Source organism: Perognathus longimembris, chromosome 19, assembly GCF_023159225.1.
Source record: "Perognathus longimembris pacificus isolate PPM17 chromosome 19, ASM2315922v1, whole genome shotgun sequence".
In the NCBI taxonomy this organism is placed as follows: domain Eukaryota; kingdom Metazoa; phylum Chordata; class Mammalia; order Rodentia; family Heteromyidae; genus Perognathus; species Perognathus longimembris.
The window spans coordinates 7023122-7036917 of NC_063179.1; the positions used below are offsets into that span (position 1 = coordinate 7023122).

Genomic DNA, 13796 nt, shown 5'->3' on the forward strand with positions numbered 1-13796 from the left:
TGCTGGGGAATCGAACCTAGGGCCTCGTGTATCCGAGGCAGGCACTCTTGCCACTAGGCTATATCCCCAGCCCCTCTTTCTCAGTTATTTTGATACAGCTATGGAAAATTAACAAAGAGACTGTGAGTCAAAAATCTTACCAAAGTAACCCAATAATGGTAAGTCATCACAGCCTATCAATTGCCAGTGTTTTCTACTGCTTTATTTGGAAAAAAGTAATAAATTTATTCTAAATGAAGTTAACAAAAATCATTCAAACACAGATGCCCAATTTAGAAGCTCTAGAATTCTGTGCAACTTGCTTAAATAATGTGACTTGCTTAAATACTGTGCAGCTTGCTTAAAAAATAATGTACCCATTAAAACAATGAAAAAATTCCTTCTCAGAATTTTTGTAAGAACTAAAGGATATACTACATTTTTTAAAAAAGTATAGTAGCTAACCTATAACAAGAATTTTGTACAAAATAGATGTTATTAGCCATGCTCAATACTTAAGGCTCTACTCATTAAAAATGAATTCTATTTGTATGAACTGATATTTTCATACAATTTTTCAAAGAGAAACCTCACTATAATACTGAATCGAATCCACACTTTATAATTAATATTTGTTTAATTGTATTCCCTAATCAAAGTCACTTGGTCCATGTACAGAGATACCAAGATGAAAGAGAACAACCCTTCAATGTATCTGTATTAATATTAAAAGGATTTCATTCAGAGTTTAGGGACTGTCCTTGATCTCTCCTTACTTAGGAAGCAGGATTTTGCAAAAGAAGCCTCTGAGAAAAAAGATAAGCTGGACGCCTGGGTCTATATATCTCCATACATTCATTAGAATCACCTTTTGATGGCCTATACTCCCTTTATCTTTCACCTCTGCATGGGGAAGTAAACATACAAATCCGCACAGCAGCATGTATTTAACGGAGAGCCTTAAGATGCTTCTGATAAGATGAGTGGTCCAACATTCAGGATGCTCATGAGATGACAGGAAGGCACTTCTAGGGCTGACTTCTCAGAAAGAGAAGCACAGCATCCAGGAGCAATTAAACAGTTCCCTTTGCCCTCTACTGTATGATCTATATCATCCCGAAATTGGAAGGAGGTTGAAATATAAAAGATATTGAACACAGGGGAAGAGAAACATATGTAGCTCCACTCAAAATGCCCATGTTTAGTGAATTCAGCTCACAGTTATTCAAATAACTACAATGAAAAGCAAAGTACACACCAAAATTTCAAGTGTAATTCCCACTAAGACATTATGTACGTATGCATATCTACTCAAAAAATGTCCTGGGATTTTCATTTTGACATGCTGGTAATGATTCAGTCATTATCAGAGCATCCTTTTTTTTTTGAACTATGCCAAAGTCTACAGTGATCACACCATGGTCATGTCGGACAGCATGACATCAATTGTTTGCTCTCACAGTCTGCTCTTTAAGATGTCCTAAGATTCCAAGGGTTTCAAACCCAGAATAAATGGCACTGCCTTGGTAATCATTAGAAATTATAACTGACATTATCATTCTACACTTACCTTTCTGCTGCCCTTAATTATTTTATTATGATTATTGTTTTGTGGGTGGTTTACAAGTATAAGTAAGTTTTACTTGACGGCTGGAAAAGACCAAACTTATCCAAAAGCAAAATTAATCAACCAAGCCATATATATGGTTTTTGAGACAACAGTCTTTCATTTTCTTTTCTTTTTGTTTTTCCTGTCAGTCATGGGGCTTGAACTCAGGACCTGGGCGCTATCCCTGCGGCGTTCTTTCACTCAAGGCTAGTGCTCCACCACTTTGAGCCACAGCTCCACTTCCAGTCTTTCATTTTCAAAAGGTGTATTTGCCTGCATCTACAATTTCTAAAGACTTACTATCGTTTAGGTGGGAGAAATGTGAATATGAAACTTAAAACTTGACTGCTTAAACAGACGAGTTGTTTGCAACAAGACTGCAGTAGGTTTCCACACGGTACTCGTACTCCATGTTTATGCCATGGTGATATTAATCCTCCAACACTAGTAGGGGAATCTTCGGTAAGTAGTCAGGTCTACTGTATCATAGTGCCCAAGGTAGCTCAAGGATAATTACATGGTGTGGTGAGCTGTGGGGATGCAGCAGAGGCAGCGACCAGGGCAAATGGGAATTCTATGGAACAGATGACAGGCTGGTCTCATCATCAGGTGAACAAGGTAGGGGAAGGAACTCTGCAGAAAGAACTGACCAGATTTCAAAATGGCTTAAACGTCTTGAAGTAAAATCTGGATGATATTCTCTATGCAGTGAGAAAACCACTGTAAGTTTTTTGGATTAAAAAAAATGACTGCTGAAAAAGAAGCTTAGTCATAATCTTCAAATCACATTAAGTAACAAAGGGAAGATGTCCTTTCCTAAGTAACAGTGGAGGAAAGAGAGGGCCATGTTGTTGACCTTGATCCAAGGTCACTCACTGTTAAGCATCCCCTGACCTCCAGTGTCTTTGTCCCAACTCTGTCTCACTCATAAGATTCTTTGAACTTTATTAGAAATGTTTTTGGCCATAATTTGTGGTTCCTAAAGCTGACATTGTATAAGAAAAATAACCAGCAACCCACAATGGACTCAGTGTCCCAAAGAGAATGAGTCCACCCATAAGGGTTCAGGCTCTGTCTGTGGTTCTAAGGACAGAAACAGGGAGCATAAAGACTCTTGAGCTAATGGGCAAAGATAAGATCGGTTGAGCTGGAGCCCTGGCCCAGCCACAAATTCTCCCCTGGAAGGCTTACCTTCAGAGGCAGCACCTCTTTGTTGATAGAAAAGAAGGACGCCATAGCTTTGGTCCAGGAACAGAGTCCCGCTACATTTCCACATACACGTTTAGCAGTTTCAATGTTGTAGTCTGCCATTTCAAAATAAGGACTCAAAAGCTCTATCACTTCTTCGTTGATCATGTCTTTGGGGAATTGCTGTGGAGGAAAAGAGTAAAATTAATCAAAAATACTTCTTTCCATGAAGAAAAACTTACTTACAATGCTCTCCAGGCAACTGAAACTACTATTGGGTAGCCAAAATGGGAGTGCATAGCATGGCATTTTATGACCATCACAAGGTATCCGGCAAAAGTTGCCAAGCTGAGAAAGCAGCAAGGCATGATTGCAAAAGAAGTCTGTTAGGGTTCTGTTTACTGTAGATGAGAGATGCCAGCCTTAAATAAATATATTGGCATCCAGGGAAACAGCAAATTGTTCAGGTGGTTAACACTAATGTGGTTATTAGAATTTCCAAACCAATAAAAATTTCTTGTCATTAATCCTAAATAGATGAATCACAAGCCCATAATACCAACAAGGAAAAACAAACACGCAGTTACATTCAGCCTAAGGACATATAGATTTAGCATTTATCAGAAACTAAATGCTTAATACATTCAGACAGAAGTTCTATTAAGCGCCCATGAAATGTGAAGATAATAACTTGGACATTAGACCTTGAGGATGGTGGATTCATTTTTAATCATACATCTATCAAGCATATGAGAGAATTATTATCTTCTGGAGGGATACAATTTTAAAATAGCAACAGAAATGGACTGAGAATGTCCTCCTTTATCACAAAGAAAAGACTGGCCCAACAATTAAATTGGGCCTTTAAAGGGTGGTGTTTCTCATCTAAGTGGGGGTGGTTATACATTTTTCAAGTAGAAACCAAGTAAGCACCTAAATTGCTTAGTGACATAACCCTTCACATAACATATGGCAAGCATGAACACTCACTCTCTTCTAGGAGACTTGACAAAGAGAGATGCCGGACAAAAAATACCTAGCAAAGTGGAAGGGGATGGTGTAACAAAACCAAAAATACGATAGCAAAAAAAAGCCTGCAAGGACAGTAAGCCTGCCACAGAGGACAGAAAGCAGGAATCTGAACTATTTTATCAGGATTCTGCTAAAAGACAATTAGTAGTTTCCTAAACTACTTATTGTTGTAGCAGCAAGACACAATAGACATAATAATCTCACAAACCTAGTGAGCTGAAAACTAAAGTCAAGATTATGCTAAAATTACCGTGTTTTAAAAAAAATGGAAATGGTTTGGGTATATCTGATTTGTCTTCTCGAGATATGAAAAATGAAACAATAAATTTTTATGAAAAAAAAACCACAGGAGGTGAGCCAAGGTCTAAACAGAACACAGAAAGCACTACTAACAAAAATATTGATAATTAAAATTAACAACTTTGGGGTTTGGAGATATAGCTCAGGTGATAGAGGGATATCCAGGGAGAAAAAACAAAGGATCCTGAGTTTGAGTCCCGGCATTAAAAAAAAGAAGAACAATGTGTGCTTGTAAAAAGATAGTGTTAAGAAAGTGAACAACTAAGCTAAGAGGTAACAGAAGATACTTGTGATATTCTGCAAAAGAATTAAAAGCCAAAACACTTAATCAGATACTGAAAAGAAGAATTCTCAAAAGACTCATAAACTTAGAAAAAGATGTCCAGCTTCACCCTTCCACAGGGAAATAGAAATTAATAGGGCACTGCTATAAACCCACCAGAATAACTAAAAGAAGATGGGAAAGTGTAGGACGATGTATCACTTAGGGGGCATAGGACAACTGCATATCGGCTTGCTTCCGAATGCACTTGCTACATCTACAGATGCAGCCAGCGGTGGCTCAATAATAGAAAACATCGCATCTGCACTGAACTTATACAGACCTATTTCTTATCATTATCCCTTGAAAAAATACAGTATAGCAGCTGTATATGCTGCATTTACATTGTAGTGGCATTATAACTATGGGGGAAGGGGGTGATTTAAAGCATCTAGATTAAAGCACAAGTTCTAGGAAAATTCTACATCATCTTACATAAGGGGCATTTTTGTATCCACAAGGGTTCTTGACCCAATCCCCTGAAAGTACTGATGAATGGCTGTGTGCATGCATACACACAACTATAGATTCCTTCAAATGGTGTAACACACCTAGAGTCTGCCAGGAAATTTTCTAACACATATACTCTCTTGCATTAGAGAAAAAAACTAAAAGAAAAAAAATATGTATGTTCAAATATATACAGAGAGCAACTTCCTTTTAGAAGCAAATTCTACCTGAGGACTCGGCAGTTCCAGACAGCTGAGTCTCTTCTTGTTCTAGCCTTAGTGAACCACCAACCTGTAAGTTCTGCAAGAAGTTTCCTGCCGTCATCAGTTTTAAAGATTCTTGCCAGGAAGGTATGGTGCAGCTCTTGTCCGGGTCAATTTTCACAGCATTGACCTTCCTTTGAAACAGCAGCAGCACGCAGTCCATTATCCGCATGATCAGGTGCGGGGGTCTGCCTAGGGTGCGGACGGTGGCAATGTCCGACGGCTTGATGGTCTGCAGAGAGAGGGGAGGGGCGTGCAATGGAGGGCAAGAAAGCTCTGGCAACACAGCCTTTTAGGTCTAAACGCCACCATTTCGTTAGCAGACATGCCATGTCTTTGAGGTACAGATTCCCATTTAATCCCGAAGAGGTGCATGTCCCAAAACAGTCACACTTTTTGTAATTCAATCTGACAGTCGGTGGACCAAAATGTTGGGGCACAGATAAGGGGAAGAACTGTAGGAACTACTATGTAGCACACGAAGGAAAAAAAGACACTGAGTATTTAAGCAGATTTGGAACTAGCAAAAAACTGTGTTTGCAATGAGTTTTGTTTTGTTTGGGGTTTTGTTGTTGTTGTTGTTTTTGCCGTTTTTTGCACCTAAGTTATGTGGGTCAAGAATCTGCCTCTCTATTAAGCAACTCAGACTTGTCTTGGTGGACTGATACCAGAGGGCAGCCACAGGGCTGACAGATTGAATAATTAGAGGTTTCTTCTCTGGAAACTGACCTTTAAACGAAGGAACTTGGGCAATGTGAATTTCACAAAGCTCTCAGAAAAGTTCCATTATGTCCAGCTATTCTCATAGTGTAAATTACTTAACACTCAGACTCATTTAGGTTGAGAATAATTGGTCTCTCTCTCTCTCTCTCTCAAACACTTCATGAAGTAAGTATTGAAAAACATTAAATAGACAACCTAATACTGTGATATCTGTAGGACAAATAGCATAGGTCAGATCCTTCTCTGTCTGGCTAACCCTCCATTGTGCTTGCATTTGCATCCCTCCTGTCAAAAGAAAGTAACCAATGACCTTCTCAGCAAAGCTAATGAGCTTTCTCAGAAGACTGAGAAAGAACACACATACTGGACCTGGTAATTTGGGAATGTAACTATATACCATGAAAAGATTGATTTCAACATATTAACATTTGCAAAAGCTAGACAGGTAGACACTGAGAATTTGTGGAAAAGAACCAAAATGGCAAACTTTTGTTTGAGATAGGAGCCATGAGAGAAGGAAAATAAGTAGAATGGCCTTTTCTGGGGAAGTAGAATTCAAATTATATAAAATGTAAGGGCTGGGCTGGCTGAATTTTGCCTTCACTTTCATAGGTTGAATTTTCAGACACGTTTGGGCTTATACACTGAGTACCCAGGGTGTTGAATCTAAAGTTCAACCTATTTTGTGTAAGTACTGAATTCCCCTTTTACCCGCAGGCAAAGTGATAGGGTTATTACATACTCTCCTCCATACAAGGCACTATCACAGCTAGTTAACAGCTGAAGAGAATTCTTACTTTCAGCTAACGTCAGATCAATCATTAAGGCGGGGAGGGACCTATTCTTTGCTGTTATCTCCATTTATCGTACAAATCAACGCAACTTGATGCCATTATGTTAGAGAACTTAGTATGAAATGGTAGTAACCTACTGCAAGATTGTTTATAGTTCACAAAGATGCAATAAAGATTGAGAAAGAACCTTTTTTTTTAAGAATTGATTTTTTTTAATATCTCTTAACACATCCTGCTGTGGTTAGGATGTTGGAAGTCTGCTGAAGGCTCAAGTGTTTTAGGCTTGCTCCCAGGGCCGAGTTCTTGGGAAGTGAGGGAATCTTACACGCATAGAACCGCTAAACCACAGGGAATTGAAAGGGATATTGGGACACCACACTTTTCTTCTTCCTTTGCTTGTTGGCCATGAAGTAAGTGGTTTTGCTTCTGCCAAGCTGGCCTGCGTAGGAACAGGCCCGATGCTAGCATACACCTCATCACGTTATTTCTGACCACATACACTTCTGCACCAATGATTAGGTGATGCGGATATTTTAGTGGTAAACAGCACTGCTTGGTGACACAGAAGCATTTTGCAATGGCAAAAGAGATGCCAACTCTTTTACACCTAAGGGGGTAGCCGCCTTTTAGGCAGGACCGGGAGGCCGTGGGTCTAATTCTGATTCCATCGGGGACTGAGGATTCAGCAAGGGCTTCCAAGGTCGTTGTCACTGCAGACCAAATCCCGCTCTGTGCCGCCAAAGGTGGGAGGAGGAATGTGTGTCTTCCACAAACCTGAGAAACCGAAGGCCCTGGGGGACACCCAGGATTCAGAACAGGAAATTAGCTAGTGCATGAAGGAAGAGGAAACCAATGAGGAGATGTGCTCCATGCAGTAGTGTGAGGAAAAGCCACAGCGAAAAGAGAAGGCATTTTCTTCATTAACTCAACAGAGCAAAAATGCATCTGCTTGGGCAATGATAGAAGTGTTGGTGCTGGTGCTGGAATGGTTGCAGCAGATTGAGCTCAGGGTCTAGTTCAGGCAAGGCAAGCACCCCCACCCAATACACCCCTCCATCCAGAAACAAATATGCTTTATATTGGAGATATATATATATATATATGTATATATACATAATATCAAAAAGGCTCAAGACTTCCTTTTGATCAATAAGATGTACAAATGCTTCAAGCAGCATGCCTAGGAAGGAAGTGGTAAGTGAGAAAACACAAAAATGATATCCAAGTAACGTTGCATACTCCGATGAGGTGAAATAACTTGCGTTTGAGGCAGAATGATAGCTGAATTCCCTTCTCTAACCACTTCTGAGCTAAGCGTCAAAAGCAGAAGGGAGCAGGCGAGTTAGACAGAAGTAAAAAACAATCCTAGGGGCTGGGGATATAGCCTAGTGGCAAGAGTGCCTGCCTCGGATACACGAGGCCCTAGGTTCGATTCCCCAGCACCACATATACAGAACAAAAAACGGCCAGAAGCGGCGCTGTGGCTCAAGTGGCAGAGTGCTAGCCTTGAGCGGGAAGAAGCCAGGGACAATGCTCAGGCCCTGAGTCCAAGGCCCACGACTGACCAAAAAAAAAAAAAAAACAATCCTAAATTGAGATTTGGGGGAAAAAAATCTTAAATTGAGTCTTCAGCACCAGACCAGACCTTTAAGGTCAGCCCTCATTCACTGAAGACATTAAATGTTTAAAGAATGCAAACTTCTGCGTGATTTCACCATCCCTGCAACTTCTATGTGACTTACCTTGGCTACGTGTGTTGGAAGCCTGGCTAATGGACCACATCAGACATGTAATTCTTCAGATAAAACACAGACAACTTCAGAGAGGGTCATACCTTCTAGATCACCTACTTTAAAGTTTTTATAATGAGTGAGAAAACATTATTTCAGAAAATTCACATGACTACCCCAACGTGACAGCCCTTAGCGATGACACCAGGACTCGGAAGTCTGGGCCAGCACTGCCTACCACCACCCACCTCACTGGTAAGGAGAATGAGATGCTCACTTCCATGTGAGAAATCTATAAAGAGTTAACAAAGTCTCGGCACAGAAAGTGGTACTTGGAATCATTCCGGTGATGAAAGGTTTGGTCTGGCCCTTAGAGTATCTCCTTGCTATCACGGATCATATTTCTGCCTTAAGTTCTCCTCCCCGGCGTCAAAGGCGGCAGCTGTTGGTTTACCTGTAGTGCTGCCTCTGCCTCCTCCAATGCCGGCTTTGCCGCTTCCAGTTTCTCCTCAGCAATGGCTTTGTCTTTACAGATGCTGTCCACTATGGCCTGGGCTTTGTCTTTCACCTTCTGTACCTCAGCCTTAACCTTTTCAGCAGCCTGTGCTTTCATTGTGACTTCTTTTAAGACCTAATTCAATAGAAAACACATCATATCAAATCAAACATTGCCACAGCCCTAGAAGAAAAGCATCAGTGTCTTTTCATTAATATTGTCCAATGACCCGATCTTTTTGGACATAAAATTTACAGTCTTTTATTCTAATGGAAAAAACATCTGCAATCCCGTGGTTATGCTGTAACAATCATGCATTGGCGACATTTGTGAAGTGTGAACTCAAGGGGCATGAGGCAGTGTGGAAAAGTCCACGCACCGTGTCGGCTTTGTCATTGGCCACTTGCAGTTCCTTTTCTTTAACTTCCAATTCTTTGCTCAGGGCTGCAACAGAGTCCGAAGCTTCTTTGAGCTTTTCCAATCCAGTATTCATTCTAGAGTTGGAAAGCCAAGCAAGCAATGTCAACATGTATGGCATGTGGCCATGTCCCCTCGTGACTGCAGTTGAGTATGTATGCAAATGGAAGACCCAAGATAGAAGCCCAGCTTTTAGTGTCAGGCCTGCAGCGCCCTCATTCCTTCATAAAGTATGTGGAGGAAGAGTGAGCTCAATAAAATGGACTCGTGACACGAGGAACAAACAACAGTAGATCTGAATCCGTATTAGGTAGACAATGGGCTCATGACATTAAGCTTAATGATAACCAACTTCAAATGCGTGCAGCCTATCATGGACCAAGGAAACAATTTAAACCTTTGGGTTTTTTTTTAAAGCATCTTACAAAGTAAAAAGAGGAAATACTAGGAAGAAAGAAACAAATTAAAAATCAGAACAGCTCCAAGAGGGAGTGAGGTCCATGTATCAACCTGGCATTGGGGCTTAAGGGATGTAAGGTTCAGATTCAGTCAGTCCCATGGCCACTGAGGTATCCCAACATGGCAGCCCTGGCTAGGTCTGGTTATCTTCAGGCAGAAAAATCTGAGTGTTAAAAAAACTTACAGGGCAGACAGTGAACTTTGGGACACACTTTGGGGAGGCAAAAACATTGACTCTATAAGGAACGTAAAAGCCACCCCGGCTGCTTCCAACTCGGTGACTCAGAGGGGTAGGATGAAGGAAGGAGAGACTACATGAGCTCTCAATTTCTTTCCTTTTTACTTATTTTGAGGGTCTATGTCATTTGATATCACAAGGTGTCTGGCCACATGGGATCGACAGCAGTTTATTCTGTTGGGCAACAATAAATCCCCTGGGTACCCCAGAATACTCATGCAAAGGGGCTCAAAAAGATTTTGTGTCTGTCTGTCTCTCTCTCTCTGTCTCTGTGTCTCTGTCTCTCTCTCTCTCCATCTCTTTCTCTCTCCTTGTTTGGCAGTACTGGAGTTTGAACTCAGAACTCCACAATTGCACCTCAGGAAATCTCCCACTTGAGCCACAGCTCCAGTGCTTACTTTTGCTGAAGTTATTATTTTACTTACAGTCTCCCATTTGTCCCAGACCTAACCTCAGACTTTGATCCTCTTACCTATCCCTCCTGTATAGCTAGGATTACAGGCACGTGCACTGCCAAGTCTGGATTCTTGGTTGAGATGGGGATTTCACTGTCCTCCTAGGCTAGGCTGACCTCAGATCATGGTCTCCCTGATCTTCACCTTCTGAGTAGCTGGGGTTGTACGTACAATCCACATGCATAGCTTAGCGAAAGGTTCCTCAAAATAAGCACTTGAAATATGGGGTTGGGAAATTCTCACTGGGGGGAAGGGTATCTTCCCTGTGCACTGAGGTTATTTAACAGCATTCCTGGGTGCATTTAGATGTCAACATAATCCCCAAACTCTACACCATTTCTGACCAGCAACCATGTCTCTAGTCCTGGCAAAATGTCCATGGTGGGCAGTTTAGGTTGACTGCTTTAAAGTAACTTTGACCTCAACTTCACACTCACCTGTTTGCCAGGGTTTGAACTTCCCTGTGCTTTTCTCCGTATATGAACTTATAGCCCTGAATAAAGGAGAGGTATGACTTGGGCGTCACGTGGGTAGAACGTCGGAATCTCTGGAAATAATCCACACACTTCTCAGCCACTCCGTCCTGGAAGGAACCCATACACTGCTCAACCTCCTTCTTCGTTTCCACGCTGCAGTCGACAGCATAGGCAGACAGGAAGTGTTCGGCCACTAGAAGGAATAAAGACAACCGTTTTCAAGGTCACCTTAGACATTCCAGGAAATGCATTCTATGTTTGCGGTCCAGGTCAGGTAAATCAGGTCAGCACTTTGGGCAGCAAGCCTAAGACATCAACCATTTTATTTTCTCTTTCACATATAAAACTATGGATGATTTTAAGCCTCTCACCATTACTGTTTTCTGGTGTTTCTGCAGAGAAATCTTCTCTACACAGCTGCAGATTCTGGGCAGCAGCCAGTCTGTTCTATGATTTACATAAAGACAAATATGATACAAATAACTCGGCCCTCGGTGTGCACTTGGCACTGCTGTTGAAAAATCCCGTTTAATTTTTTTAACGCAGACCCTGCTAATCCCTTATTTCCTCTACTCTGCAACTGTATTTGGCACGTGCAAATGTTCATCACCAAACTTTTTCATCACTACATTTTTTAAAACCCATATCAGTCTTGTTCTTTTTTTAAAAAAAGTATTTCTTTATTGTCAAAGTGATGTTCAGAGGGGTTACAAGTTTCATACATAAGGCAGTGCGTATATTTCTTATCCAAGTTGTTACCTCCTCCCTCATTCCCCTCTCTTCCCTCCCTATTTTCCTCCCCCCATGATTTATACAGTTGGTTGCAGCATATAGTTTTGTAAGTATTGCTGTTGCATTGGTTGTCTCTTATCCTTTGTCTCTCTAGTCTTGTTCTTAAGAGTAGCAGTGGCCCATTCCTGGTCAGTTCTAATTTACAGACTCCTTTAGAAATATTTGGGTAAAACTCTTCTGTTGGAGGATTTTGCCTTCCCCATAATGCTTAAGAGTGGACCGGTTATAAGGTAGCACTTCCTGGTATAAGACGGCAGTGGAGCCAGTCTTTGGGACAATTAACTGACAGTTTAACACAATGAAGGCCAGGAAGCTGAAACTTGTTTGATCTGAGGGGGTGGGACTTATAGGAGGTAGGACAGAAAAATGGAGAAAGGAGTGGTGGGTGAATACAGTGAGAGTATTCACTGTACATGTGTGAAGTGGACCCAAGTAAGATGAGAGGATAGCTGGGGTTGAGAGAGATGAAAAGAAGAATGATGGAAGGAGTGGCACCAATCAACATGCATTGTGCACGTCTGCCGACATGTTGAAGTGAAACCCCTTAGAAAAGAGTAAGCCATGACATAAGACCAAAGCAATTGCTACCTACATGTATACCCACTACATATCCATTGCTGTGATGTTTACCCATGGAGGGTATACTGTATTTAAAACTGTCACAGCCAAAAAAAATTATTTTAAACGATCATAGCCATTTTATGTATCTCAGCAGAAGTCATACGTGTGTGTGTGTGTGTGTGTGTGTGTGTGTGCGTGTGTTATAAATAGGAAGCAATATAAGGACCTGGAAAGATTTAAGCAGAAAGCAATGTTATTGGGTTTGTATCTTTACCATTATTCTGTTTTCAATGTAAAATGACTGAGAGGCAGGTGGAAGAGAGCTCACTAGAAAGCTATTTGGGTTTTCTCGGGGTACAACAATGATGACTTGGTATAGGATGTCAGTAAAAAGAAAGAGATTCTGCCAACAGTTAGGATATGGAATTGACATGACATGAAGGCAGATTAGGTTTTAGAGTTGAAGAAAGAATAAATGTTTTAAGAAAGGAAAAAGGTGTCTAGTTTGATGGACAATGGTGGCCCTCTGGAGACAGAACCAGTTTAGTTTCAGGTAGTTTGAATTTAAGGAATCTACAAGAGATCCATAAGGAAGGATCATATGGGCAAGTGAGCACATAGATTCTGAGCCAGCCAACAGACCAAATTGAAAATAAAAATTAATGGGGTGTACCAGTCAAAAAGATACACTCTCCTTGGGAAAGAATCTAGAGATGAGAAACAAGTCTCCTTGCCCTCCAGTATGGTGACTCAATAGATGCTAAGTGCAAGCAATATGTTCTCAATAAATGAAAAAACAGTTTTGTGCATGAAGATCAAGCCACTCCCTAGGAACTGAGTACAGAAGAGAAATTGTCCGGGACTCTGTGAAACCTTGAATTGAGTCAGTGAAATGAAATTTAAAAGAAAAGGTCAGGGCTATGAGAAATTAACAAAAAGAAGGATTAATAATTTGTCTCACACTAAAAGGGATGACTGAAATATAGATTAAATGTGAAGAACTGTTTCAGAGTAAATCATCGTAAGATATATATTTTTTATTCTAAGTAAGACCTTACTTAGAATTTCACAAAATACCTACACAAGGATTATCCTACTTCTGAGAAGACTGTAATGACACAACTCTGAAATACTATTGTTGGTGCTCTGTATGCATTTCCTATCTTGAGAAAATTTTAACTCATACATTTAGCCTCATTTAAAATTTTATGGGGACTTAAAATTTTTAAATCATGGGTCTGTTTTCAAGCTTTCTAAGACAAAGATAAAACTGTGCTATGCATTTGTACAGGAGACAAGTTAAAAACCTTCTGTGTTTAAAAGCGACATATTGAGAAAACATGGTTATCATTAGTACTGTGCCAATAACATTTGTTCTTCCCCAGAAGTAAATTTATTAAACCAAAATAAAAGAGTAAAGAGCTAATGATCATTTATATATATATATATGATTAAGAGAAATAGATATCTAGATAGCCAATATAAACAGGTAGATAAACAAATGGACAAGAT

The 13796-nt window shown here is 40.5% G+C and overlaps 1 protein-coding gene across 1 annotated transcript in view; it reads right to left on the minus strand.

Moving 5' to 3' along the window:
- Dnah5 (dynein axonemal heavy chain 5) overlaps nt 1–13796 on the minus strand; it is a 205526-nt gene that overhangs the window by 46474 nt on the left and 145256 nt on the right. The window contains exons 56-60 of the mRNA XM_048368360.1: nt 10893–11124; nt 9266–9380; nt 8845–9021; nt 5172–5375; nt 2780–2959 (exon numbers count right to left, since the gene is read on the minus strand). Coding sequence (XP_048224317.1) covers nt 2780–2959; nt 5172–5375; nt 8845–9021; nt 9266–9380; nt 10893–11124 — 908 coding nt within the window. The remainder of the gene's footprint in view (nt 1–2779; nt 2960–5171; nt 5376–8844; nt 9022–9265; nt 9381–10892; nt 11125–13796) is intronic.